The sequence below is a fragment of the Mauremys reevesii genome, linkage group 7 (assembly GCF_016161935.1).
Source record: "Mauremys reevesii isolate NIE-2019 linkage group 7, ASM1616193v1, whole genome shotgun sequence".
NCBI lineage: Eukaryota > Metazoa > Chordata > Testudines > Geoemydidae > Mauremys > Mauremys reevesii.
In genome coordinates, this window is record NC_052629.1 from 79,513,438 (window position 1) to 79,540,419 (window position 26,982).

At 54.0% G+C, this 26,982-nt stretch overlaps 1 protein-coding gene across 6 annotated transcripts in view; it reads right to left on the bottom strand.

The window, feature by feature from the left end:
- Positions 1–424: 424 nt before the first annotated feature.
- The window catches only part of SEMA3G (semaphorin 3G), a 128,351-nt gene continuing 101,793 nt past the window's right edge, over positions 425–26,982 (bottom strand). For all 6 annotated transcript variants that reach the window (XM_039546886.1, XM_039546887.1, XM_039546884.1 and 3 more), the window contains 12 exons: positions 25,764–25,854; positions 25,106–25,222; positions 24,392–24,534; positions 17,385–17,499; positions 16,805–16,874; positions 15,532–15,676; positions 14,008–14,239; positions 9,310–9,401; positions 8,597–8,638; positions 7,358–7,583; positions 6,582–6,721; positions 425–2,222 (listed from right to left, as the gene is read on the bottom strand). In XM_039546886.1, coding sequence (XP_039402820.1) covers positions 1,764–2,222; positions 6,582–6,721; positions 7,358–7,583; positions 8,597–8,638; positions 9,310–9,401; positions 14,008–14,239; positions 15,532–15,676; positions 16,805–16,874; positions 17,385–17,499; positions 24,392–24,534; positions 25,106–25,222; positions 25,764–25,854 — 1,872 coding nt within the window. In that variant the 3' untranslated portion in view covers positions 425–1,763. The remainder of the gene's footprint in view (positions 2,223–6,581; positions 6,722–7,357; positions 7,584–8,596; positions 8,639–9,309; positions 9,402–14,007; positions 14,240–15,531; positions 15,677–16,804; positions 16,875–17,384; positions 17,500–24,391; positions 24,535–25,105; positions 25,223–25,763; positions 25,855–26,982) is intronic.

Sequence of the window (26,982 nt, forward strand, 5' to 3'; positions counted from 1 at the left end):
CCTATGATTCCCAGCTAGCAAAAGTCAGCCAGAGATCTGTACTAGCCAGATCGTTACAATACTGATCAGCCATTATGCTGGCACTCTCTCTCTTTGAGGCTGTATCTGTGTTGGGTTTGAGGTCAAGCAGTCTGATTTGGGAGGAGACTACAGAGAGCTCTAAAGGACTAATCCTAGGGGGGAAAGCCCCTAATAAATCAATAAATACATAAGAGGATCAAATCCTGACACTTAGACTTTAGCTGCCTAGTCACTGGAAATATGCATTACTCTAGCAGGAGTTGGAAAAACTCCACCAGTTCAGTTTCACAGCTGGAACTGCGTTGTGGAAGCAAACATTAATTTCAGGCATCGCTCACCAAGACAACGTTCAGCAACGCAGCCAACCTCACTCAATGGCCACAAAGGCAAGTAACTCCCCATCTGCACTTCTACAGCAATGGGCTGGTTTATTTGTTCAGAAAACTGATGGATTTCACCAGCAGTCAGTGGATAACGGGTCTGCAGAGGGGATCGCCTAGTTCGGGGATCTGCAGGGAGAGACGGAGCCTTTCAGCTCTAGGTCACTGGCTCAGTGAAGACACCCTCATTCCTTAATGGGCTGTAGGTGGGTGAATGCTGCAACGTTCCTCGAATGGGTGAACCCTACCACACCGCTGAGCGAGCGAGGGAGTCCGTGGCCGGGTGGACCCTGCCACGACGCTGAGCGGGCGGGGCAGCCCGCGGCCTGGTGGACCCTGCCACGCTGCCCAGCGGGCGGGGGAGTCTGTGGCCCGGTGAACCCTGCCGCCGAGCGGGCGGGGGAGCCCGCGGCCCGGTGACCGTTGCCGTGACACCAGGCAGTAGGGGGAGTCCATGGCCACGTGAATGTTGAGGTGTGTTCTGTAACTAAGGGCATTCCTGACAGAGCCTGAGGCCACATGTAAAGTGATTAGCTGGGCCCCCTTTCTGACTGCTGCCCAGTGCCAGGGTGGGGAGAGACAGCAGGGTTCCTGTGGGAGACAAATAACGTTCAACTCCACCCTGGTGACAGTTCTGTCCATAACTGGGCCAAAACTCTGATGAGACTCACTCCTCCTCCCCTGAGTCCCACAGCACCGTGGGAGATGGCCAGAGGAGGCAGACGGTATCCTACTGAACAGCCGGTTGTGGCCCCAGCTGGGTGTATAGGAATTGGCTCTTCTCATTCTCCGGGGCACTCAACCTGGCTACCCCAGCTCCACACCGAACCCACCTAGTCATCCCGATGCTGTGGGTGTAGTGGTCTTTTCCTTCTCTCCCATCAGGGACGTAGCCAGCTCCTGCTTACCAGCCTCTCCATCAGCCCTTCTGCTCTGTATCACCCTCCCTGCCCCGAGCTGCCAGGCTCCTACGGAACATCACGCCCTTCCGGGGCTGCACTGAGGGTTGTGCAGAGCCCCACCGTGATCGTTCAATGCACCTGCAGCCTGGCTGGAAACAAGACATCCTCAACTGGCAGAGATGCTGGGGTGGGGTGGGAAATAGATGCTCTGGTGGGACGGGGGAGCTCCCAGAGCCGTCTCCAGTGCTGGAATCAAGAGATGCCCCGTGCCTCCAATGGTGAATGTCTCCAGACTCAGCCATGTGGCGAGACAGCTCCTGGCTTGGCAGGTCCTATTGTTAGGGCAGCATGGACACTGTTCCTAGCTGGGTGGATTGTCCCTTTCAGGGAGGGGTTTGTTCCAGTAGGTCCCTCCTCTCTCCCATCTCCCCCCTCATGTACGCCCCCCTCCCTTCGGTCTCTATGTGGCCATGGCCTGCCTGGGCATCCGGTTCCTCTCGTGCAGCTTGGCCCTCCCTTTCTTGCCGGCATCCATGCCGCTAAGTGCGTTTTTGCTCTTGGGGGGCTTGGCCTTGCGGCGCTGCCGGTCGCCACACCACACCCGCTCACAGTACTCCTCCACCTGGTGCAGGTTGGCGTAACCAATCAAGTGCATGATGTCCTTGAACCAGGCCCTGTGCCCCGGCGGCAGGCGGGGCTCCGGCACCAGGCAGGGTGGGCGAGGGGACTCGTCCTCGTGATCCCGCTGGAAGATGTGCTCCAGCTGCTGGCTCTCGATCACCTCCAGCGTGACCTTGGTGACGGTCTGGGCGAAGCTATGCTCCAGGCTCTTGCAGTAATAGGTGCCGGCATCTGGGCGGTACAGCTTCCGGAACAGAAGCCCCTGCTCCGTCTTCAGGATCCGCTCGTCCGTCTTCACCTGCAAGTGACCACACGGCAATCAAACGTGGGAACATAGGGACTGCTGGGCTGGCTCTGATCATGAAGCCACGTGATCCTATATCATACCTCCCACAATGCCAGTTCCGACCACCGAGCCATGTAATCCCATATCCCACCTTCCACCATGATGGCTCTGACCACCGAGCCACGTAATCCCACATCCTACCTCCCACCATGCTGGCTCTGACCACCGAGCCACGTAATCCCACATCCTACCTCCCACCATGCTGGCTCCAGCCACTGACACACATAATCCCACATCCTACCTCGCCGGCTTCAACCACCAAGCCACGTGATCCCATATCCCACCTCTCACCTCGCCAGCTCTGACCCCTGGCCTTCATGATCCCATATCCCATCTCCCACCATGCTGGCTCTGACCACAGGTCCCCTGGCACCCTGCCCCCAGTCAAAGGGAATCTGATGGCTTCTGTGGCTTCCAGACATTCTCCCCAGCCTTGCACTCTAAGCAGCCTTCCACCCTCCCCTCCTCCATTACAGTAGCGCTGGCAGGCTTCCATTGGCTGGCCAGCTGCACCGGGAGCTGGGGCAGAGAGATCCCGCCTCCATGGAACGTCCAGCAGGAAGGCTGGGCAGGTGGAGGGAGCGGAGAGGGGGCACTCGGGGATGCAAGTCAGTGGGGAAGCAGAGCGCTCTCGGCTGGCCTGGAGCTGATCATCAGACAGCAGGGGCTAAATGTGTCAGAGGGGAAGCCCCAGGATGATCTGGCCCCGGGGGCTGTGTGCACCTCCCCACACAGAGCAAGGGCTGCCTGCAAAATATCCCGGCCTCTGTCACCCGTGGAGGCAATCAGAGCCAGAAAACCCTGCCTGGGGTGGCTTGTCGAGAGAGGTCCCCAGAGAACAGTTGGCTCCCATGGGTGGCGGGTGGACCCCCCTTTGGGAAGGCTAGCCCCATGGCCCCATCCCTTCTGCAGGAGGCCCCGCCCCCCGCAGCTGGAGCCTGGAGCCTCGCGCCCCGCATCCCGTGGTCCGAGAAGCCCCTGGCCAGCTGGAACCCTGAGCCTCCCCTCCCCCACTGCCAGAGGCGCTCCAGGCCGGCCCCAGCCGAGCAGCCCCAGCTGGCTGACCGATCCGAGCCCCGGCCGGAGCAGCCCCAGCCACGCTGGCAGGTCTGGGGTCGGAGCAGCCCCAGCCATTTCCCACAGCAGCCTGTTATATCTGCCACCCATGTCGGCTCCCCAGTGCCAGCTCCATGGGGCTACCCTGCCGAGGGAACCAGCTCTCCTGCATCTGCTTTCCTTGGGCATGGCTGCTCCTTCCTACCCCCTGCAACCCACTGCTGATGAGGCCATCTTCTACCTGCTCTCACAGCATCAGGCAAGTCCATAGGCGGCAGGTTTGTATAATTTTTGGTGGGGCCCAAAATGGTGGTGCCCCCCCACTCCCGTCCTGTAAGCCGATATAAAATGAAGCTACAATGCGTCAGTGCCACAAGATTACAAGGGTCAATTAAAAGTGGAAAGTCAGAAGCAGCACTTGCCTACTTCAATATACAGTATTATATTTTGTTGCACCTGTTGTGATGAAGTGGGAATGTTCTTAATATTTTCTCTGAATACTGTGTGGGTGCCTCAGTTTCCCCTGCAAGATGCCAACTGAAGGTGTTGGGAACAAAGAGATCAGGTGGCCTCCTTGTCCGGAAGAGAGACAGAGGCCAGAGGAGGGAGTGTCAGTTTGGAGCTGGCTGGGGAAATGGGGAGAGACCCAGAACTTGGTTCTGGGCTCCCCACCCCCAAAGATGGACCTGACAGAGGGGTTCTGTTTTCTGTACCAACAAGCTCTGTTTAAACTGTGTTCCCGTCATCTAATAAACCAACTGTTTTACTGTCTGGCTGAGAGTCACATCTGACTGCAGAGTTGGGGTGCAGGGACCTCTGGTTGCCCCAGGACCCGCCTGGGCAGACTCGCTGTGGAAAGTGCATGTTGTGGAAGGGCATGCTGAATGCTCTGAGGTCAGACCCAGGAAGGTGTAAGCTTCTTGCCCTGGAGACAGTCTGCTCAGAGAGAGGAGGCTCCCCCAGAGTCCTGACTGGCTTTGTATGGAGTTGTTCCAAAGCATCACAGCATCCCCTTCCACACCATGCGCTTCCCAGAAGTCCGCACAGGCACTGACACTCCCTCCTCTGGCCTTTGTCTCTTTTCCAGGCATTAGGAGGCCACCCGATCTCTCTGTTCTCCAACACCTTCAGTTGGCACCTTTAAGGGGAAACTGATTTGAGAGAAATGAAGTAAAAGCTGCCCAAACCGAGCTTGAGCACTCCTGAATTTTGAGGTGTTCAAATCTGGAAGGCAGGTGCTGGGGGTGGGAGAGGGCTGTGGGCTCCACGGGGGAGCATGGCAGCAAGTATCTGGAGCTGCACGGAGCCAGACACGCTGGTCTGAGTGGCACAGTAAGCAGTTTGGGGCTTGGAGAAGGGGTAGGGGGTTCCGGGGGGCAGTCAAGGGACAAGGAGCAGGGGGGGTTGGATGGGGCAGAGGTTCGGAGGGACAGTCAGGGGATAGGCAGCAATTGGATAGGCATGGGAGTCCAGGAGGTTTATCAGGGGACAGGTGGGGGGTGGGGTCCTGTGGGGAAGTGGGGTGGGGTCTCAGGAGGGGGTAGTTGGGGACAAAGAGAAGGGAGGCTGAGATAGGGGCTGGGGTCCCAAGGGGCAGTTAGGGGTAGGGGTCTCGGGAAGGGGTAATCGGGGGACAAGGACCAGTGGTGCTTAGATAGGGGGTGGGGGTCCTGGGGGGCAGTTGGGACAGGGGTCTGGGGAGGGGGCAATCAGCGGCCAGGGGCTGGGATTCAAAGGGCTCTGGGCTACTGGCAGCCGCGGGGAGCCCTGAGCCCTTTAAATCCCAGCCGCCGCCGCCGCGGCTGGGATTCAAAGGGCTCTAGGCTCCCTGCCCCTGCGGGCAGCGCAGAGCCCTCTGACTCCCGGCCGCGGCTGGGATTTAAAGGGCTCTGGGCTCCCCGCGGTTTCAGGCAGCCCAGAGCCCTCTGACTCCCAGCTGCGGCTGAGATTTAAAGGGCTCTGGGCTCCCCGCGACTGCCGACAGCCTAGAGCCCTCTGATTCCCAGCCGCGGCTGAGATTTAAAAGGCTCTGGGCTCCCCGCGGCTGCCAGCAGCCCAGAGCCCTCTGATTCCTGGCTGCGGCTGGGATTTAAAGGGCTCTGGGCTCCCTGCTCCTGCAGGCAGCCCAGAGCCCTCTGACTCCCGGCCGCGGCTGAGATTTAAAGGGCTCTGGGCTCCCCGCGGCTGCCGGCAGCCCAGAGCCAGGGGCGGCACCAGCGCGGGCGGGGCGGGCGCGCCGGGGGGGGGGGCGGGGGGTGGGGCAGTCCCGCTGCATGCCTGCCTGCGGCAGGTCCGAGGCGGACGAGCGGGACCGCGGGCTAGGCCGCTGACGCGGCGGCGCGTGGTCCCCCGCCTTCTCCCGGTTGAGCTCGAGGCGCATGCGGCGCGCGCGTCCCGCTCCTCCCGCCTGCCCCGCCGCCGGCATGCCGCGCGAGGGCAACCCAGCAGGGAGGAAGACGGGACCCACCCGGACCGGGAAGGGGGCGGGCGGCGCTCGCGCCTGCTGGGGGGGCAGCCTACTCAGAGCCGCCCTGCCCCCCAGAGCCCTCTGATTCCCAGCCGCGGCTGGGATTTAAAAGGCTCTGGGCTCCCCGCGGCTGCCGGCAGCCCAGAGCCCTCTGATTCCCAGCCGCGGCTGGGATTTAAAGGGCTCTGGGCTCCCCGCCGCAGCGGGCAGCGCAGAGCCCTCTGACTCCCAGCCGCGGCTGGGATTTAAAAGGCTCTGGGCTCCCCGCGGCTGCCGGCAGCCCAGAGCCCTCTGACTCCCCTGCGCTCCAAGCAGGGGAGAAACCTAGCTCCAAATATTGGTGGAGCAGAGCCCCTGATTGTCAATATTCCTGGGGCTTTAGCCCCACAAGCCCATATAAGTTGGCGCCCATGGGCGAGTCCTGCCCCAGACCCAGAGCTCATGTAACGTTCACTGAGGAGGCCCCTGCAGGCTGCCTCATCAGACAGCGAGTAGCTGCTCAGCGTGTAGAGAATGTTAGAAACCCGCTCAGACAATGCTCCAGCGCCTCCCAGCCCCGAGCACAGACCATAAGAGAACACGAAGGGCAGACGACAGCTGCAGGTGCATGGAGCCCCGGGCAAGAGGCAGCTCATCGGCTGGGAGGCCAAGAAGAGGGGCAGGGAGGACTCTGCTCATTGGACTGGAAGCTTTTGGCAATGGGTAAGGGGCACCATGCTGGGTATGGGGGTGGGGTGCTCCAGGAGGCAGACTGGGAGGGGGAGGCATGGGGGGGAAGGTCACCTCACCTCATCTCTTCGCTCATCGTGGGGTCTCTGAAGGAACCACTGCACGGTGGCCTGGGGCGACTTGGGGACGCATTCCAGGAAGGTGCTGTTGTGCTCCGTCCCATACACCACCTTCTCCTCGGCGCTGTCAAAATCATCCACTGGTGGAACACAGACGTTCGCTCAGTGCCCGAGGGACGTGGTGCACCCCAGGGAGCAGGCAGCCAGTGCCAGCCACCACCCACCCCAACCCCTAGGGGACAGCCCTGACTCCGCTCAGGTGAGGGCCTCTGGCCTTGGGCCCAGAGCATCTGGACAGACCCCGATGGCTCCGTGCAGTGCTGGCAGGGCACGTTTGGCTGGATTTGCTCTGTGGGCAGGGGTGGCTTGTTCCCCATCACCATGTGGCACGACATCACAGGGACAGCTGGTTAAGAGAATCTTCATTTGTGAGCGCAGAGCCCACGCTCAGTGCCTCTGACTGGGACATGGGTTCAGGATGTCTGAGCTGGGCCAGGGTGCTGCATGAGTGACCTCCTGCTCAGCGCACATGGAAAGCTCATTGGGGCAAAACCACCACCTGGAGGTGGGTGCTGTTCAGCTCAGGAGCCCAGCTACATGGGAGGACAGCCCAGGCATTGCCACGACACCAGTGGGCAGGAGAGTCCTGGATGCCTAGCCACCGGCTGGCGCCTCTAGACCTATCTGCATCCAGCCACTGGGCTGCTGAGTGGGAAGCTAGCCCCTCTCGGCCACGCGTGGGCTGGGACACAGGTGGAGCACATGGGCCACCTTACCGGTCAGGTTCTGATCCAGACACTGGTGCACGGGGTTCCCGGTCCGGATGTCCTGGCGGCGGAACCGGCGCTTGCTCGACGCTTGGTACCTGGTGCAGGAGACGCCATCCCAGGCGCAGTACGGGTCCCGGGCCAGGCAGCACTCGGCACAGGCTGTGCCGTAAGTCTCGCACTGGTGCAGTTTCACCTGGGCCACCCCCACACGGGAGCCCACGTAGAGCATTTGCTGTGGGAGTAAATGGGAACAGGCTGGTAAACAATAGGGGGGAGCTCTCCACGATGATCCCATGGCAAACGGGCTGGGCAGAGCAGTGGGGCTGGGGCACTGTCTCCTCCCCTCCCCTCCCAGCAGGAGCCAGCATTCAAAGCCTGCCTGGGGCCATATAAGGCTAGTCTCTGGAGACTGGCACCGTTCTGCTTGCTTTGGGTTCAGGCCCAGATCAGAGAGATTTGTTATTACAGACAAAGACTGAGGCGCCATGGGAAAGCAAGGCCTGGACTAGCTGGGGTGCTGCAAGGACATTGGCAGAGCTGCGTGGGGAGCCCAAGGCTGGAAGCAGTAGAGAAGGAGGGAAGTGCATTGGTGTAGCTTGGGCTGGGGGTGCAGGACTGGAGCAGAAGGGCGGGCAGGGCAGGACAGAAGCGTATCAATGGGGCTGTGTATGGAGGCTAGTAACCAGCCAGGCAGATCCATCAAAGAACAATGGATGGATGATGCTCCCTGCTCATCAACTCCAGAGTTCGTTTCCAGGTAAAAATAAACACTCCCGAAGGAGAGGAATTTCCACTGGGTGGGCAAAGAGGGCGGGACTAGGAGGGAAGTGGCAAGAAGGGCAACCAAGATTTTAGGATAAATATCAGGAGAGTTTCCATTAAGCTGGGGAATGGTCTTCCAAGGCATCTGACGGAAGCCCCATTGGGCGGAGACATCCTGCACTGGCTGCTGCGATAGACAGGATAGCTTAACACCGTGCTTCTCACACTGTGCTCCCCAGAGCTGCTGCAGCCACAGCCACGAGGCATCTGCCAATCTTCATGCACTGATGCTTCCTGCTCGGTCTAGGCCAAGCCAGACACTGTTATGGTTTCCTGGACTTTAAATACTGGTACACACATCCACATCTGCCCCCAGCGTCTCTGCTCCCTGCACAGCCCCTTTGTGTCCATCTGTGTCGAGCGTGCGTGCGAGCCAGGCTGGGTTCTGCCCTGCATTTGTCCTACCGAGAAGCCACTACTCACTCGTTTGACAGAGATTTCCATGGTGGTAATGGGCGTGGGAGCCTGGGGGAGGAAGAGACAGCCCTCAGCTAGGACATGGCACAGAAACGACCCACCCTCGTCTTCAAAAACTCCACATTCTATCTGTGGCATCTTCAATCCTTATAGGTTTATTCAGCTCCCTGCCCACTCCCCACTACCCCATCATAATGTATAGCATTTACTGCTTCCTGAGAGCTCACACATCTTTACTAACACAAGCAAGAACTAAAGCTTCCCAGAATAATGGAGCCAGCCCCTTCCCCCAGCAGCCCACCCAGATCAGACCGGCTTCTCCAGCCCCTTCCCCCACTAGCCCAGCACTGAGTTCATTTATCTATGCCAGCATGAGAGGAGATCCCAGCCCATGGCGTGCACTGGAGACGGTCACACACACAGCTCACGTGCGCACACACACTTACCCAAACGGAAGGCACTATGCCACACCCCGCACATACAACAGTCTCACACACACAGGCTTACTCATGCAGCAGGTGCCACGTATGAAACTGTCATACACAAGTGTCAGCACAGGTGGTAATGTAGTTTGCATGGATTGTACATGCATACTATGTGTGTGTCATTGATTGCACACAGACACACTCCTATATGTGGCACACTCAGACACACATGCACAAACATGCAAAGTTGCCTGCACACCACTATCATTCACACACATGAGCCATTTATCGCACCTTAAAAACCTGCAGCTCCTCCAGAATGACTTCTTCGGCTGCGGCGAAGTTTCCTTTCTGAAGGGCTATGACCTTCAGTACTGAGCCGGCATCTGGATGGTAATAGAGCAAGAGCATTGACAAAAGCCCTTCACCTTGGCATCCTGGCCATCACTGGCAGCGGGGGCAGATGGAGACAATTCCTGCTGTGACACCTGTTATTTTTTGCATAACCTGCATACAAGGCTAAACTCTTCACCATCGGTTTGCATCCAGGGCCAAGCACCAGAGAACTGTCCTGCACCACAAATGTCAGGGCCTGGACTCACGAGGAGGCAATCACTGGTTTTCCCTGCTAGGATGTTGGAAGGGGTCCCTCCCAGCCAGCTGGACAATGACTCACACAAACAATTATAGCAGGCACTGCTACAGCCCCTTTCTCCTACAACTCTCAAAGAGCTTTGCAGATGTGGTGAGCTGGGGAAACTGAGGAACAGGGAGGCCAAGCGACTCCCTGGCAGGTGAGAGGCAGAGCCAAGACTAGAATGCAGCTCCCAATCTCTAGACCATGCTGCCCTCCTATCAGTACAACTGTGTGATCTAACGGGCTGTATCTTCAGGGGCTGCTCCTAGAAGCACGGAGGGTCAGCTGGGCTATCCACAATGGCTGCTATCCTGCCACGCAGAAATATTATTAACAACAAACTGGGTTTGGCTCCAAAATGTGCCTGATAACAGAGATTATTTCCACCCGGCACAAGTGGCACTCAGAACACAGCAAGTGCCTATCACAACAGGTCCATGCCGCAGCTGGTAGAGAGAACCAGTGGCTGTTCCATTTCTCAAGCATCTCTTAGGGCCGGCTGTGAAAAGCGTGGGAGAGATTGGTATCATTTGTATGACTAGCATGAACACCTGTTTATTTCTCATGGAGAGGGCATCATCAAGCAGTCGCTCATATGTCCCAGGAAAAGAGCACAATGGATTCAGCTAGCCAGCTGACACTTACAAGACAATGAAGGGGGTGTTCTCTTTGATGGCCCCCTTGCCCAGGTGAGCTCACCAGATGAGTTTGACAAGGGGACGGGGGCCCCCATGAGTGGAGACAGAGAATAATGAAGTGTTGTAACTATTGTGCCTACAAAATGTGTCCCTACTGTAAACTCAAACACAAAACATGAGTGAAAGTTCAGAAGATGTTATCATAACCTATAATTTTTCCTACTTGGAAATTAATCGTGAAAATCAGGCTGTTTTCAATAAAGGAATATTATAAACAAGTGCTAGCCAACCAGACACAGAAGCTGGACTAGTGCAAACAAAAAGGACTTGCTGACATGATTCAAGGTCTGTTGAACTCATGCTTGGTAAAACAGAAGATGTGCAACAAGAAGTTAATGGACCAAAACTGGTGTGACAGACCTTAGGCCTAATTAGTGGACAAAATAACAAGTGGGGAATGTACTAAGTCTCCCATTTTTGTCCTTTTTGGGTTTGTTCAGGAGAGACTTTGATAAAAACATTTTCAGTTCTCTCTCCTCTCTCTTTCCCACCTTGCATCCCAGCTCGCCTCATCTCATCTTCCCTCAGCTCATCCTCAAACCTGCCAGCAGTGCAACTTCCTGGATGGAAGGCTGGCTGGCCTTGGTCTTGTTTAAGGAACTTTGTTTTCACCAGTAAGTGCTGAAAGAAGTCACCACATTCTCATGATATCCAGTCCTCAGCCTGCCAGTGTGGATATCTAACTGCCAGCATCCCAGAGACATGTAAGATCCTGTTTTCGCCTCCCTTCCTTGTTGTGTTACATCGTGTCTAACTATTTCTTTCCTCCTCTCTTGGCTTTTCATCGAATCCTGAAACCAACTAAACAGCATCCACCCAAGCCTGCCCTGCCCTGCCCTGCCCTGCCCTGCCTAAGGAAAAAGGATCCAACTAGATGATGGCCCTGAACCAGATTGTAACTAATGAGGGTCCAAGCAGCAGGAGTCATGACCAACTTGCCAGCCAAACCACCCACTCGTAACTAACCAGTGGTCCAGTGTTCTGAAAACTTCAAGCAAAGCCATATTTCACCCATCTTTTCTATCCTGTCTTTCCTCTACCTTGTGTGTCTGCCTGTCTGTGAAGCATAGGATAAGGGAACGGCCACATCAGGATTCAGAGTGAAATGAACCTTTTCCTTTTCATCAAAGAAAGGTTGTTCTAAAAATAAGAGTCTGATATTTTGACTTCAAGAGGAGAGATACTTTGATAAGGTCTGACTAAGTTCGTTTTGCATAATCCCTCAGCCACAGTTTCAATATCAGTGCTTGTTTTAACTTTGTGCTCTTTCTTGTGTTTAATCAATAAACTTTCAATTTGGGGTGTTTGCCTAGTAACCAAGTAAAACCAATGGCTCTGTTTAAAAACAGTCCCAAACCTGCCTATTACTGCTTTAATGTCAGACAGTGACAGGATTTATAAACACCTTGAATTCTTTAGGCCTTTCAGATCAATATCAATACAACAGGGGCCTGCCCAGTTTTAAAGAAACACCCTCCTTGAAGCTCAGGGGAGGCAGGGACCAGAGGCAGCATTTGCAGGGAAGCAGACGGAAAACCAGCCCCAGAAGCAGTGAGTGCCTGGAAGCAGCCGGGCCTGGCCTATGGTTGCCAACCCCCCAGGATTGTCCTGGAATCACCGTGAATAAAAAGATTGATCTTTAATTAAAAATTATGTCATGTGATGAAATCTTCAGGAATCCATCCAACCAAACTTGGCAACCCTAGCCTGGCCAAGCACTGAGAGAAATGCTAAGGTTATGTCAGACATATGCATGTAAGTCTTCTGTTGTTTTAACCCTTTTCTTTGGGAATGCTATGTTCCTACGGATCAATAAATAAACGTTTGGAAGAAGGTGCTTAGAGTCACTGCATCCACCAATTGGTCACAGTTCCCTTAGGGAAAGCTCTTACGAGTGTCAAAGACAGCTGGACCTGCAGAGACACCAAGGTTGGTCAGCAAGGGTGCTGATGTTGGGGGGCCTAGAATGAGAGATGGGGGGGGATCATGGGATTTCAGCCTGACAGAAGTGGAGGCATAGGGCCTTGTAGCGAGGTGGTGGGATACCCCACAGCCCCGCTGAGAGACGGACCTCCTCTAACACCAACGTGGGCGGAATCACTGGGTCCTGCACCCGCCCCTCAGAGGTCACGGCACAGACCTGGAAGTATAAAAACTCACTGGCACAGCTCAGTTGGGAACCAGCCGCCGGAGAGGCCAGACGTCTGTGACCGAGCTCCCTCTGGGGAGACAGCAGAAGGCTGCGGCCAGCCTGAGGTCGCACCGGGCCGGCCGAGCCTACCCCTCGCTCATTACCCCGGCGAGGACTGGCCGAGCCTACTCCACGCTCGTTACCCTGAGGAGGACTGGCCGAGACTACCCTGCTCCAGCTACCCCGAGGAGGAGCCGAGCCTGCCTCTTGCCCGCTACCCCGAGGAGGAGCCGAGCCTACCATCCGCTACTTACCCAGAGGAACCGATGGTGTTTGAGACCGCCGGCGACGCTACCACAACTCAGGTACCCTACGAGGGGGAGTGTGGAAGTGGCCCGGGGGCAGCCGACCCCAGTCTGGCTACAACAATGCCAGAGCCTATGTCAGTGTGTTGCGGCCAGGATCCCCACTGACAGCAGCAAGTCTTTGCCGCTGCTAGGGCCCCAGGCTGGGACACAGTGGAGTGGGAGGGCCTGCGTCCCCCCTGCCACCCACTCCTTGGGTGGCAGAATCCCCCTTTCCCTGGCCTGGAGAGGCTAGGACCTCCTGCTAACTGACTATTGACTCAGCCCCTGCTCAAGGGCCTGAGTCCCTGACTGTTTGTTGGCTGCCCCGCCCTGAGCTAGGGCCTGGGCTGCTAACTGGCTATTGACTCAGCCCCTGCCTAAGGGCCTGAGTCTCTGACTGTTTGTTTGCTGCCCCACCCTGACCTAGGGCCAGGGCTGTTATTGAACTGCTGACTCAGCCCCTGCCTAAGGGCCTGAGTCTCTGACTGTTTGCTGGCTGCCCCGCCCTAACCTAGGGCCTGGGCCGCCATTTGACTATTGACTCAGCCCCCGCTCCAAGGGCCTGAGCCCCTAACCGAGTGTGCGTTGTTCCCCACGACCGCAGAGCCATCGGCCGGCGAACCAGAGCGAGGCAGTGAGATACCCCACAGCCCTGCTGAGGGACGAACCGCGGCCAAGCCGCACTACAGGCCTGTTAATGGAAAAGCGAGATGGGGTTAATAATGGAAATACCAGGCCCTGGAGTGACCGTGCGTAATATTAGCTCTCTGAAAAGATCATTTTATGAGTCTTCTCCAGACACCTTCAAAAACAAGGGTGTGAACCACTTACAACTCCTGGCCTGGGGTAGGGCACCTTGCCCTCATACGCTGCCCACCTGGGGGAGACTGAAGAGGGGTCAAAGATGCAGCTAACGCTGTAACTGGGACAGCTGGTCTATTCTAGCCAGATACCCAACAGCTGGTGCATGTTCAGCTCCACTGAGGTTAGCAATGTTGGCAGGCCTGGTGTAGACAGACTGACGGCACCATAATCAACATGGTATTTTGAAAGACCTGCTGTGAGCTGCAGCTGAATTGACCAGGAGTGGAGAGCCAGGGGAGGGAGCAAAGGGAGATCTAGCAGGAAATGGCTGGCCTTGCTGAGGCCCTGGGGGTTCTCCTGTGGGCGCCAGCTCACCTGTCCCGAGAAACATGACATCATACTGCCCGTCCTCAGCGTCCACCCGGTCCACCACGATCTGCCGCAGCCGGTGCTGCAGGTTGGTCTTCACCAGCACGGGCCGACGGTGCAGTGGGTACACGGGCCTATACATAAGGGGGTGAGCACGGGCGAAATGCAGGACCTCGTCAGGGTAGTCCTTGGTGGAGCCGTACTGCCGGCTGGGTTGGTTGGTGGTTTTACTGGGACACTGGCATGAGGCAGAAGAGACAGCGTTTCAGCCTGGCATTCCTGCTCTGCACCCCTGTGCCATGACACTAGGAGACCCCACCTACAGCCTCCCCATCCCAGTGCTTGTGAGCCACCTGCTCGGCCTTAAGGGCCTTGGGAATCTCTACTCCCTGATGCTGTCTGGGTTTCTACGTCCTTCTCAAGCTCAGATCCATCCTGTTAACAGCCCAGGTGGAAGGATCATTCCCATTAGCTTCCCTGTGTTATCTCCTCCTCCCCTGTTCAACCTCAGACATGGGCTAGCCCCCAGCCCCTCCTCTGCTGTCCTTCCTCCCCCGCAGCCTCAGCTCACTCTGCCGCTGGCGCAATGCTCTGGGCGGCGGGGCTGTGAGCTCCTGGGGCAGCACAGCTGCAGAGCCCAGCCTGACCCGGTCTCAGTGCTGCATGGTGGCGGCAGCAGCGGCGTGGCCCGGCTCCAGCCAGGTAGCGCGGCTGTAGCGCCACACCCAGCGGTGCTCCAGGCAGCGCAGTAATGGGGCAGGGAGCAGTGGGGGTTGGATAGAGGGCAGGGGAGTTTGGGGTGGTGGTCAGGAGCCAGGGGTGTGGATGGTGGTCAGGGGGAAACGGGGTTGAATGGGGGTAGGGGTGGGCAGTCAGGAAGGAGGGGGGGTTCGATGAGGCAGCAGGGGGCAGTCAGGGACAGCGGTTCTGGAGGCAGTCAGGGGACAGGGAGAAGGGGTGGTTGCATGGGCAGGGGTCCCTGGGGGCACGTCAGGAATGAAAGGAGGGGTTGGGGGTGGTCAGAGGACAGGGAACAGGGGGAGTTGGATGTGGCAGGAGTCCAGGGGGAGGGGGGCAGATAGGAGGTGGGGGCTGGGCCACGACCCCCTCCCCTAACTGGCCCTCCATACAATTTATGAAACCCAATGCGGCCCTCAGGCCAAAAAGTTTGCCTCCCCCTGTCATAGACACTGCTCTGCCTGGGAATAGTTCATTTGCCTCAATTAAATCCCAAAGTGGGTCCCATCTCCCGAAACGGACTCTGACGATGGTCCCTGAAAGACCCAGGAGGAATAACTGCTGGGAAGTTCATGCCAAGACAAAGCCACCACCCCTTGCTGATGCCAAATGGCAGCCCACCACCACCAGCGGAGGAAATTAACCAGCCTTGGCCCAGAGGGTGAAGCGAGATGGGGTTAATAATGGAAATACCAGGCCCTGGAGTGACCGTGCGTAATATTAGCTCTCTGAAAAGATCATTTTATGAGTCTTCTGCAGACACCTTCAAAAACAAGGGTGTGAACCACTTACAACTCCTGGCCTGGGGTAGGGCACCTTGCCCTCATACGCTGCCCACTGGTGATCCGGGCCATCCTTATGGGCAAAGGGCCCATTGAAAACTTCCCAGATGTCTGCCATGCGGTACACGCAGATGGCAAAGCCTTGGAAGACGTTGCTGAAATGAGATGAATTGGTCCAGGGTGAGGATCCATTGTTAGCCACACACACACACAGGGCTAGCAAACCCTTCCTATTAACGGTGCTGGGGACCTGCGCAAGAGATGGGTGTATTGAAGAGGGATAGAATTACCAAACCAGACACCAAATCCAAAAGCTAACTGCAAATCCACGGGAAACAACCCGCCCAATGAGATGGGGCTGTGATCAGATCACAGTATAAATCCCTGGAAGACAACGTGCTGAATTCAAACTAAGGCGGCCACTGTAAAAAGTATAAACATTCAAAACAATAAATATCATGAATGTTACAGGTTAAAATAAGTGAATCCTAGCTATTACAAAGGCTGGAAAAGGTCAATTAAAGTAACGAGCTAAAGAAATCAAATGCCTTCATACAAACCCAAATCTAGGCATGGGAATGTTCACATTAGACATCCCAATAACAACCTTATCTCTGACCCCAAGACCTAGCGACCAAGAGGTGTGGTATTGCCATTTTCAGGTTACAGAAAGCCTGCTTTAAAAGACTGAAAGATTTGCTTTGAGATATCAGGTATTAATATTTTAACTGTATCTGCCTTGCTCCAAATTACATAAATCACCCTCTTGAAGGCCTGTTGTACATGGATCTGTCCAGCACTGTCCATTTTGAGTCTCAGATTATGCAGAGATTGCACCAAGGACCCTATTTGGTATCTACTATTGATCCATAACTACAACGTATCTATCTGTAGGACCTCCAAGAGCTACGGCTATTTATACCAGCTACGGCTATTTATACATATTTACACCAAAACCAACCCAGTGCATTTGCATTATTCATCATCCTTATGCAGCTGACCTCTCCTACCATTGCATAGTTACTAGACAAACTATCTCTTCTCACTTAGATTATACGCATTTCGGAGGGGGACTTTCTTTTCCCACTCTGTTCAGCACCTAGCCCACTGGGCTGGGATCCTCTTGGCCCTCCCACGATGTAAATAATAAACAATAATACTACTGAGCAGCATGGGGAGAAGGGTGGGGATTGGTGGTGTTGGAACGGCTGATGTTAATTTTCGAGTGACAGGAGAAGGCCTTTTGTTCATTATAGAAAGTGAGAGGACCTGTGAGTTGTTACCTGATGGTGCTGAAGAGGGCATAGATCTCAGGGCTCTTCCCATCTTTGGTCCTCAGTAAGAAGATGTCCTCTATGGAAGAGAAGGCTGGTCACCCTGTATATCAAACTACCCCCTTCCACAGCACCCCACACCCACCCATCTACTCCTGGATGCTTTCAGCATCTTGCTGGCTTGTCAAGAGCGGAGTCCCAAGGAATACAGCAGCCTATCCCCCAGCCAGTTCCAATCAATAATTCTCCCCCGCCCCCATCTCCACCTGCTGGGGGTTGGATGGGTGGAACAGAGTGAGGCAAGCCCCCACCAAGATTCTCCCAAAGAGGGGAAGGCCAAGCTGGAGAGCATCTCTGGACTCCACGGCATCCCAGAGGCAAACAGCTGGATCCCACTCTTGTCCCCAGAGGCCCCAGATCAGCAGCCTATCCCCATTCAGCAGAGCACTTGCGCCCAACTGAACATTTAGGGCTTTCTCCTTCCACCCACTCCTGCCTAGTGGCCAAGTGAACAGTCCCCTGGCCACACACATATCAGACGTCCCAGAGCCCCACAGCCAGAGAGCGTACGAGCAGTTGCTCCTCTTACCCAGTTCATCGAAGTAGGTGTCTATCCCATCAGGCCCTGGGACGGAGCACACCAGACGGGCTTTGTTGAAGGTGCTCCATTTGTTGACCAGCACCCGCTGGCCGCCTGCATCATTCTGGAAGGAGAAGGGACGTCACTGCACACACCTGGAAGCAGCCTGATAAAAGGTTAGCTTAGAGACAATGAGCTTAGGCGGTTTGAGCCACATGAGCAGCCACAGAGCTAGTTTCTCTAGAGGGGACAAGGTCATGGTACCTTGATAGGAGACAATGGGAGATGGAGGATACAGCTTGACCTTCAGCTCAGATGGGATTATTGCAGGCCAGGCCAGGGAAACACTGCTCCACCCCCCCAGATCAGTGACTATAATCAGGGCCCAAGGAGACCACTGTTGCCTGGGGGAAAGGAGGACCAAGCTGAGATCCATGGAGCACCCAAAATCAATGACTACTTTGGCTGCATACTTCTAAAGTCAGGGTCCCAGAAATGGAGCCACAGATAGTTTGATGCAAAAATGTGACCCTAAGTGACTTGCCCAAGATCACACAGTGAGTCAGTGGCAGGTCTGGGAACTGATCCCATATAGGCCAATTCCCAGTCTGGCATTTTAACCCCCACACCATCCTTTCTCCTTTTCCAGGCCAAAGCTTTCCATAGCCCCTCCCCTTGGCTGAGACACACAGGGGATACAGCACCAATAGGAGAAGTTTCCTATTCCCTAGAAAGGAACAGAAGCAGATTATGGTAACAGGTGTAAATCCAGAGTCACTTAATGGAGCAGCTCTGGATTGACACAAGTAGAGCTAAGATCAGAATCTGGTCCTCCCTGGAGTCTTTCCATTAATGGTTATAAACATACACAACGCAAAGGAAAATGAACATCACTGGGGCATTCAGCCGGAGTTCTGAGCCTTCCCTGTTAGGGAGCCAGGCATTCATTAACCACCTCTGCCCAGCCTGCTTGGCTGAGTTAGAAGGGAAGTGCCTGCTTCTTAAGGAAAGGGATGGTGTGTAGAAGCGGAAGATACAGATTCTAGGCCCTGCTCTGATTTCTTGCCCCTCATGAATCCCAGCTTGGCCTGAGTTTATCCACTGGCCTGTGCCCAATGAACATTCCTCTCACCAAGCACAGCATGTGGCCTCTGATGCAGCACCCTGAGATTGTTTCTGGGATCCCCTATCAGGCCATCCCTCGGGCCAGCTCCCTGTCCAAGACCGCATGCTGCCACTGGGCACGTGCAGAAGGGTGAGCTTTGTATCTCGGGGGCATATGGGGTTTATGTAAGGGCAGAGCTAGTAATCCTGACTCTGGGTGATGTGTATATAATATATCTTCCTACTGTATTTTCCACTGCATGCGTCCGATGAAGTGGGCTGTAGCCCATGAAAGCTTATGCTCAAATAAATTTGTTAGTCTCTACAGTGTCACAAGTACTCCTGTTCTTTTTGCTGATACAGACTAACACGGCAACTCTGAAACCTGTCACACAGCACTGGGCAAACTGAACCGACACCCCAATCCTTACCTGCAGGCCCTGGCTATTCTGGCCTAAGACCCTACCATTCTGTCAGTGCACTTTAATCCTGCCCTGCAGCCCCCCTGCTATTCCAGCCCTGGCTCCCCCCAACAGCTCTGCCAATGCCTCTCCAGCCTGGCCTGCCGCCCCCTGCTATTCCAGTGCTGGGATCTCACACGGCTCTGCTGATGCCCCTCAGTCCTGCCCAGAAAACCTTACCTCCTGGAAGTCTGACCCCAGGCCTGTCCTGTGCACAACCAATCTAATGACCGGACAAACTGAGAATTGCCACCAAATAATTTCACCAGTGACCTCAACTGGGTTTACATCGAAAGGTCAAATCCTCGGCCCAAGCTCAATCCTCTTTGTGACACTCCAGCTATACAAAGGGGCCTCGAAGCTGCACTCAGAGGGTAGCTGGGGATTGCCTTGTATTACAGGAATCCCTTGTGGCCCAAGACAGGGTAGCCAGTTGTAGATACTATGGTAATAGGAGTTCTGTAAGGACCTAAGATAGGAACAATCCACTATCCATCTAGCGACATAAATTAGAGCAGCTGTGGGGCACCTCTAACTTGTGCCAGGAGCCAGTTCTGCCCTAGCACTGGAGGAGGCTGAGACGTAGCTCAGAGACACAATTACTTTACCCCACATTCAGCTGCACTGAATGTCAGCCCAGCACTGAGCCCTAGGTCTGCAGGGCAAGGCCAGTGCACTAACCCACTAGGCCAATTCGTTAGCCAGTGCAGATGACCTTTTGCACACGTGCATGTGTATTTTTCGTGTGTCCAAGGCATCGTAGGAAATATATAGTCAGTCAGTTCTTGTGCCCACTCCAGCCTCTTGCCCAAACAAAGAATCCCACTCCAGGTAGGGACTGATCAGTCCAATAAATAACCTCCTTGTTCCTGTGTCTCAGGGTTTCTTTCTGAGGTTAGAGCAGGAGCAGAGAATTCTCAGCCGACAGCGTTGCTCTGTTTGGATGGAGAGCTGCCACCCTCTCCTCCAGTTCACGCTACCCACGGCCTGTTCCAAAGCAGCTGCTTCCACGTTGAGCAACTGCTGATGCTGCCGGCCGACAGATGTTTCTCTTCGCCTCCCCGGGATCTCTGGGGCCTGCTAACTTATGCTTGTGAATGACAGGGCCGGGAATTGAGCCACCACCTTCCAGGTGTTGTAGCAATTCCATCACAGTGCCTTCCTCAGAGCCCACACTCCGCTCCAGCCCCTGATTACTAACAGACTTCCAAAGGTTGGAAAGGAAGGGCAGGGCAGATTTCATCCCTCTGGGGCTGGAGAGGGCAGAGAATTCAGAAATTCCAGCTCCTCTTCAACAAGGTGCTTCTGACACTGATCACGGCAGGATGCAAAGACTAATCACAGCCCACAGAGCTGACCCCAAAGCAAGTATGTGGATAGCGCAGGGAGATGGCAGCTCAGCTAATGGTCTCTGGGACTGAGAATCACTTACCAGTAGGGACTGGCAAAGCCAAGGATGGGTTTAGTTTTGTGAAACTCCGCTGATCAAGTCTTGGTGGCTTGGATCCAGATCCATCCACGGGAGTTTGGATAGGTGGTTCCAGGTTTGGCCCGTCTTCATCCCTGGTGTTGCATGGAGGCCAGTGGCCACGAGGCCTAGTGACATGTAGCAGTGAAATGCATCCATCTATATGTTAATTTTGCTATGTCACCGCAGCTGTGAATGCAACAGGTGGGCAGTCTCATGGGGTAGAGAGCTGTATGGCTTGACATCTTCCTTACCCTGAACCACTCGAGTGAACCTATCCAAACAGCACGCTGCAATTCCAGAGGTGGGGTGGGGGAGGGACAGCTGAACTTCAATGTTCCATATAGAGGGCAGGGAGGGAGACCGCGGTCACGCTCCATGTGTGTTACAGCTCAGCCGATCACACAGCTAATGTGCATTCAGGGACGGGACCTCCACTGAGATGGAACATGCATTCATCCTGCATATGCAAGTAGGAAGCCCCTGGCTGGAAGTGCCTGATCTTCTAGCTTTTATTTCCTTCTGCCAAATCCAGAGCAGGACTGTGCACGATTCTCACCACCAGCAACGGAAGAAGGAAACAATAATGTCCACCTGGAAGTTTTCACACAGCTCCCAAAATATCCTAATCCCCCATCAAGGAAGAAATCTGTCCTTTCTCCCCTTCCCCCACAACAAAGATTCCTGGGAAAAGTCTTACCATGAAAATTGAAGATTTTCACCAGGGTTAAATTTGTGAACAGTCACCATTTCTGGAGGGCAGAGAGAGGTCAAGAGGAGAAATGTTGCCACTTTCAGAACACAAGCTGCATTCCCTAGGGAATGAGCAAACTGTGACCCAGAATGGAATCTGCAAATCCTCACATGGAAGTGGCCCACAGCACTGCCACGCAAGCTACCTGAGACGGAGTGGGACTCAGAACCAGCAAAGCTGAGCCACCAAGCAAAACAAGAGAAGAGTATAAAGAATCAGAGGGGTAGCCGTGTTAGTCTGGATCTGTAACAAGTGACAGAAAGAGTCCTGGGTCCACAAAAGCTTATGCTCCAATACGTCTGTTAGTCTATCAGGTGCCACAGGACTCTTTGTCAAGTATAAAGAAGAGACTCAAAATCTCAAACTCTCACAGGATGGGAGAACCATTGCTAAACAGCTCTACTGAGCACAGGATCACAATATGAATAAACTTCAAAATTGTTTCCTGTCCTGAAAGAGGACAAAAAGGTCATAATCTCATAAATTTTCATGAACTGATAATCCAAAAAGAATTTCAGATCAGGACAGCGGGTCAATCAAAATGTTTAATTTTGATCATTTCATTTCAAATTCAACCTTCTTAAAATGCTTTAAACTTTTTTTAGTATAAATTAACAAAAATTTCAATATTCAAAATTGTTTAAAATCAGAAGATAAAATTTCTCACTTAGAAATAGTCAAAAACGGGACATTTCAACAATTAAAAAAAAATTGAATCAGGAGTTTCTCTTCAAAGCAGACTCATAGACTTTAAGGTCAGAAGGGACCATTATGATCATCTAGTCTGACCTCCTGCACAATGCAGGCCACAGAATCTCACCCACCCACTTCTATAACAAACCCCTAACCTATGTCTGAGTTATCAAAGTCCTCAAATTGCGGTTTGAAGACCTCAAGCTGCAGCTCCAGAAAGTGACCCGTGCCCCATGCTGCAGAGGAAGGCGAAAAACCTCCAGGGCCTCTGCCAATCTGCCCTGGAGGAAAATTCCTTCCCGACCCCAAATATGGCGATCAGTTAAACCCTGAGCATGTGGGCAAGACTCACCAGCCAGCACCCAGGAAAGAATTCTCTGTAGTAAACAGCTTCGGTTTCAAGGAATCGACATTTTCCAGAAACAACAAACCCTTTTGTCTGAAAGTTCTCAACCAACTCTAATTCTCAGCCACTCATGACCAGACCTCCTCAGAGATGACCCAAAATCTTTTGCATCAATCACCGCAGTCCATCAAAAGAAGAGCAGGACTTCACACCACAGAGCTGTGAGTTGAACTTTCCGAATTGTCACGATGGTCTGTGGGCTCACTGTGCCCTCCAGGTCTGGAGCCCACTCCAGGCAGAGTCCAAGAGAGTGCTGAAGTGGCCCACAGCTCTGACAGGCAGGCTGCCTGAGATGGAGTGGGATTCAGAACCAGCACAGATGAGCCACCAGGCAAAACAAGCTGCAGTAGATGGAGAATGGCCTCAGGGATGGCTCTGGCTAGTTGCAGTCAACGGGGACCCTCTCACTGCACCAACTTGGCCCATATGATGCCACCCAGGACCTACCTATTCACACAGTCCCATTGAACTCACCAAGTAATGCATTACTCAGTGGGAAATGTCAGAATCTGGCCCTTTACCATGCTTGCTGTTGCTGTTCCAACCCAATTAAAGTCATTGTAGTTTAAATTTGAGGCATGATGAATTAATTGAAATCTGGGAGACAAAATCATGGTTGGTGTGAAGGATGGGATCACTGTGAAGCCAGACGGTGACCAGGAAGAGGCTCAGGGTCTCTGATTTATAAAGAATGAAAGAAAAGGGGAAGTAGAAATGGCCGGGAAACTGGGAGTTTCCACTTGAAATGTCAGCTTCAATCCTAGGGTGACCAGATGTCCCGATTTTATAGGGACAGTCCCAATTTTTGGGTCTTTTTCTTATACAGGCTCCTATTACCCCACCACCCCCGTCCCGATTTTTCACATTCCTCATGTTTCTCGTCAAAGGCTTCAGTGGGATTTTTGTGCCAACCACATTGAAGAGAGTCATGAAGCAGAATTCTCCTAGCCTTGGCTGGAAAAGAGTCATTCTCAGCCTTGAGAGATTTATGTGACACTCAAGTACCAGGTGATATGGAGTGTGAGGCCTTGACTGAAGTGCTTAGAAAACACCACAGGTGAATTTGGTCGTCTCACTCCTGAAACCCAAATAGAAGGAGAAAGCAGCTTTTATTTCACAGCTAAGTCTGAAAGAGCCAGTGCCAAAGTCCATTGAAATCAGGGAGGAAGTGCCATGGGCTTTGGATCAGCTGCTCAAGACCTGCCACTTTGGTGGTTAGGAATTTAGGAGACCTGGTTCAGTTCCCAGCTCTGCTACAGACTTCCTGTGCAACCTTAGGCAAGTCACTTCATTTCTAGGTCTTGGTTGCTCATCTGTAAAATGGGGGTAATAGTCAAATTTTCAGCAAAAAACAATCAAACAAACCCCTGAAATATTTTGGCTGTAAATGAAGGCATTTTGATTCTGAAATGTCACTGTGATGCCTCATGGGAGTTGTAGTTCAGATGCCTAATGCTTCCATTCTCTTCTAGGGGCCAGGTTCCCTAATAAGACAACATCTCCTGAGATGCATCATGGTCTTACCTGTGGGGGGGGGAAAGCAGGGAATCATAGGCTATCAAGGTTGGAAGGGACATCAAGGGTCATCTACTCCAACCCCCTGCTCAAAGCAGGACTAATCCCCAACTATTTTTTTGCCCCAGATCCCTAAATGCCCCCCCCAAGGATTGAACTCACAACCCTGGGTTTAGCAGGGCAATGCTCAAACCACTGAGCTATTCCCTTCCCCCCCCCCATGGGATCATGGGAAATGAAGTCTGGTTGAGACACCTGGGAGAATGGGGGCACAAGGGACTTGAATTACAACTCCCATGAGGGACCATGGCAGCATTTCTGAAATGAAATATTTTGGCTTTGGTGAAAAAATGGTTTTCCATGGAAAGCAGACTGTGAAAAATCACATTACATCAAAATCCCCATTTTCCACTGAAAAACATTTTTACCAGAAAATTTCTGACTGCCCCATTGGGCACCTTTGGAACTTTACCCAAATTCGTTTTCATAATTTACAGGAGGATGGGGGCAAATAGGAGTGAGGAGATTCCCCCAGGCTACTGGGGGGTCCCACCACCCAAAACTCATCAGAACAGTCACTCCAATGTCAGCACACATCTTCTCCCATGACCTCACCACACAGATTCGCCCAACGCGGCTGAAGATGGCGTGGCCTTTGCCATCTGACTCCACTGCCTTCTCCGTGAAGAAGAAATAGACCTTGTCGTTGTCCCGGTCGTCATTGTCTGGGATCAAGTAGGTGGCCACAAACTTTGGATCTGCGTGAGAGAGAGCCCAGAGCAGAGCTAGAGCATACATGAAAGAAACATGAAGGGCAGCATCCAGCCCAGCACCGCGCCAAATGGTGCAGGCCCTGGGAGAGACTCCGCTGCGAGCGTGGCCACCTGTAGACTCACACGTCCTGGCTGCAGAAGCAAGCAGGAAGCCCACAGCCAATCCTGTCAGAGAGGAGTTCTCAAACTCGCCGGAATATGGGCCACATCTTAGCAGGCCATTGTACCATGGGCCAGTTCTGACCTCCTCAATTCACCATTGGACAGCCTCCCGCCATGCCTCCCCTCCCATTGGCCACTGCCCAAGCCACACCCTCCCTTCCCATACACCATCTACCAGACCAATGGCCCCTCAGCCTGATCATGCATACTGTGGCCTTCTGCACAGACCTACAGTGAGCACTGCATGGTGGGGTGGGTGGCATCCAGGGATTGTATTAAAGAGGAAGGTGGCTGCAATTTGCTCCATTTAATACCAATTAGCCGTGACTTCAAGCTCTAGGGGTTTTGCCAAAGTGCCCCCACCCCCAGGCAAAGTCAGAGAATGTGCTTTTACCATTCAGCAGGCGCTGATCCATCTCAGTGCGTAGAGATGAGCGGGACCCCATGCTGCGGAAGATCACCGAGTCCCGGCCCAGGAAGTCTGCGGTGAGGCCTGTGTACAGCTCCCCTCCTGGGAAAACAGCCCCACAGAGAAAATAAAACCCTACAGCATGGCCCTGTGGACTGCAAACCCATCTTGGAAAAGGAGGGCAGCAACCTTGCAAAGGGGTTGGGCTATCTATATGCCGTGGAAAGTCTATGGCCTGATCCAGGTTAGAGTCCCTGAGAGGGGAAAGACCCTGATCTGGATTTCTGTGCCCACCTGGAATGTACTCTGTGGACTCTGGAAACGTGGACTTCAGATACTGGCTCTAGCCAGGGAAGAATCCTGAAGTAGATTTCTAACTGGTTATAAATTACTCCAGGCCCAACTATGCTGACTAAGAGTGTCATGTCTCATCCAGGCTGGCAGCTGTCAAACCCCACTGTCCCTAATACCTCTGCAGTTGATGATCTTCCATAATAATTTCTCTCCAGTCTGTGCTTTAGCAGCAGGGAGCCAACTGACCTGAGATCTCGGGTTTACGAGGGTTCCTGTCAGGGCAGCTCAACCCTAAGCAATGGATCAGTTGTGGAGGGTCGAGTCTTTTGCTGACCAGCAGGACACTTACCAGTGAAGGTGCTTGCAAAGGCCCTGTTGGGCTCATGCGGACACTTGCCCCGCCCATTCTGCACGCTCATGGGATCCAAGCTGAACACGTGCTGGGAAGAGGAAGGACACATGATACAGGGTGAGGCGAGACAGAGATGCCACCAGGCTGCCTAGAACACAAGCTGGGTCAGAGATCTCAGCTGGAGTCCAGAAACAATGCCTAGGGGGTGCTTATAACTGAGACTAGAAGCCTGCAGCTTGTCTACGTGGGAGTAAGATACACACTGGAAGGGATGGAATAAGGGTGTGTGCGACACCAACACCAACACAGACTTACTATGACTGCTCTGAATTTGGCCCCATGGGTCTAGTTCTGGGCAGCTGGAGGAGTGGTCTTGGCCCTTGCAGCCTGGGCATTCTACATCTCCCAACATTCCTGCATGGCATCAGAGGATGCTGGGCATCTGACAGCGCTGTATGCCAGAATCTGGGGGTGCCCCTCCCCCCAACACAGCACTGGGAGGGGGGAGGCTCTGCAGCTGAAGCCTTTCTGGCTCTCCTCCTTAGAGTTTAGTCATTTTCAATGAGATGTGAGGAAGAGCCACAGGAAAGGCACAGCTTCAACTCAGCGGGAGAATCGGTCTAGAATAAATGCAGAGAAAACTCCGCCAAAAGAAAACCACAATCTTTTAGAACAGGGGTTCTCTAACTTCATTGCACCATGATCCCTTTCTGACAAAGGACAGTTACCTGTTCCGTAACTGGTGTTCTTCGAGATGTGTTGCTCCTGTCTATTCCACAGTAGGTGTGTGTGCTCGCCACGTGCACCAGTGCCGGATGTTTTTCCGTTAGCAATACCCGTATTGGGGGAGCACCACTGCGACCCCTGGAGTGGCATCTCTATAGCACTCTATAAGGGGAGCTGCGTGCTCCCCCCACCCTCAGTTCCTTCTTGCCGGACCAACTCCAACACAGAGGAAGGAGGGCGGGGTGTGGAATGGACATGAGCAACACATCTCGAAGAACGCCAGTGACGGAACAGGTAACTGTCCTTTCTTCTTCGAGTGATTGCTCCTGTGTATTCCACAGTAGGTCTGATGGAGGTGGGTAGCAGTTCACAGATTCCCTGTCCCTACCGAAACCAGCATCATCCCTGGCGTGGGAGACAATCGCAGAGTGCGACGTGAACGTGTGTACTGAGGACCAGGTAGCGGCTCTTCAGATGTCCTGGATAGGGA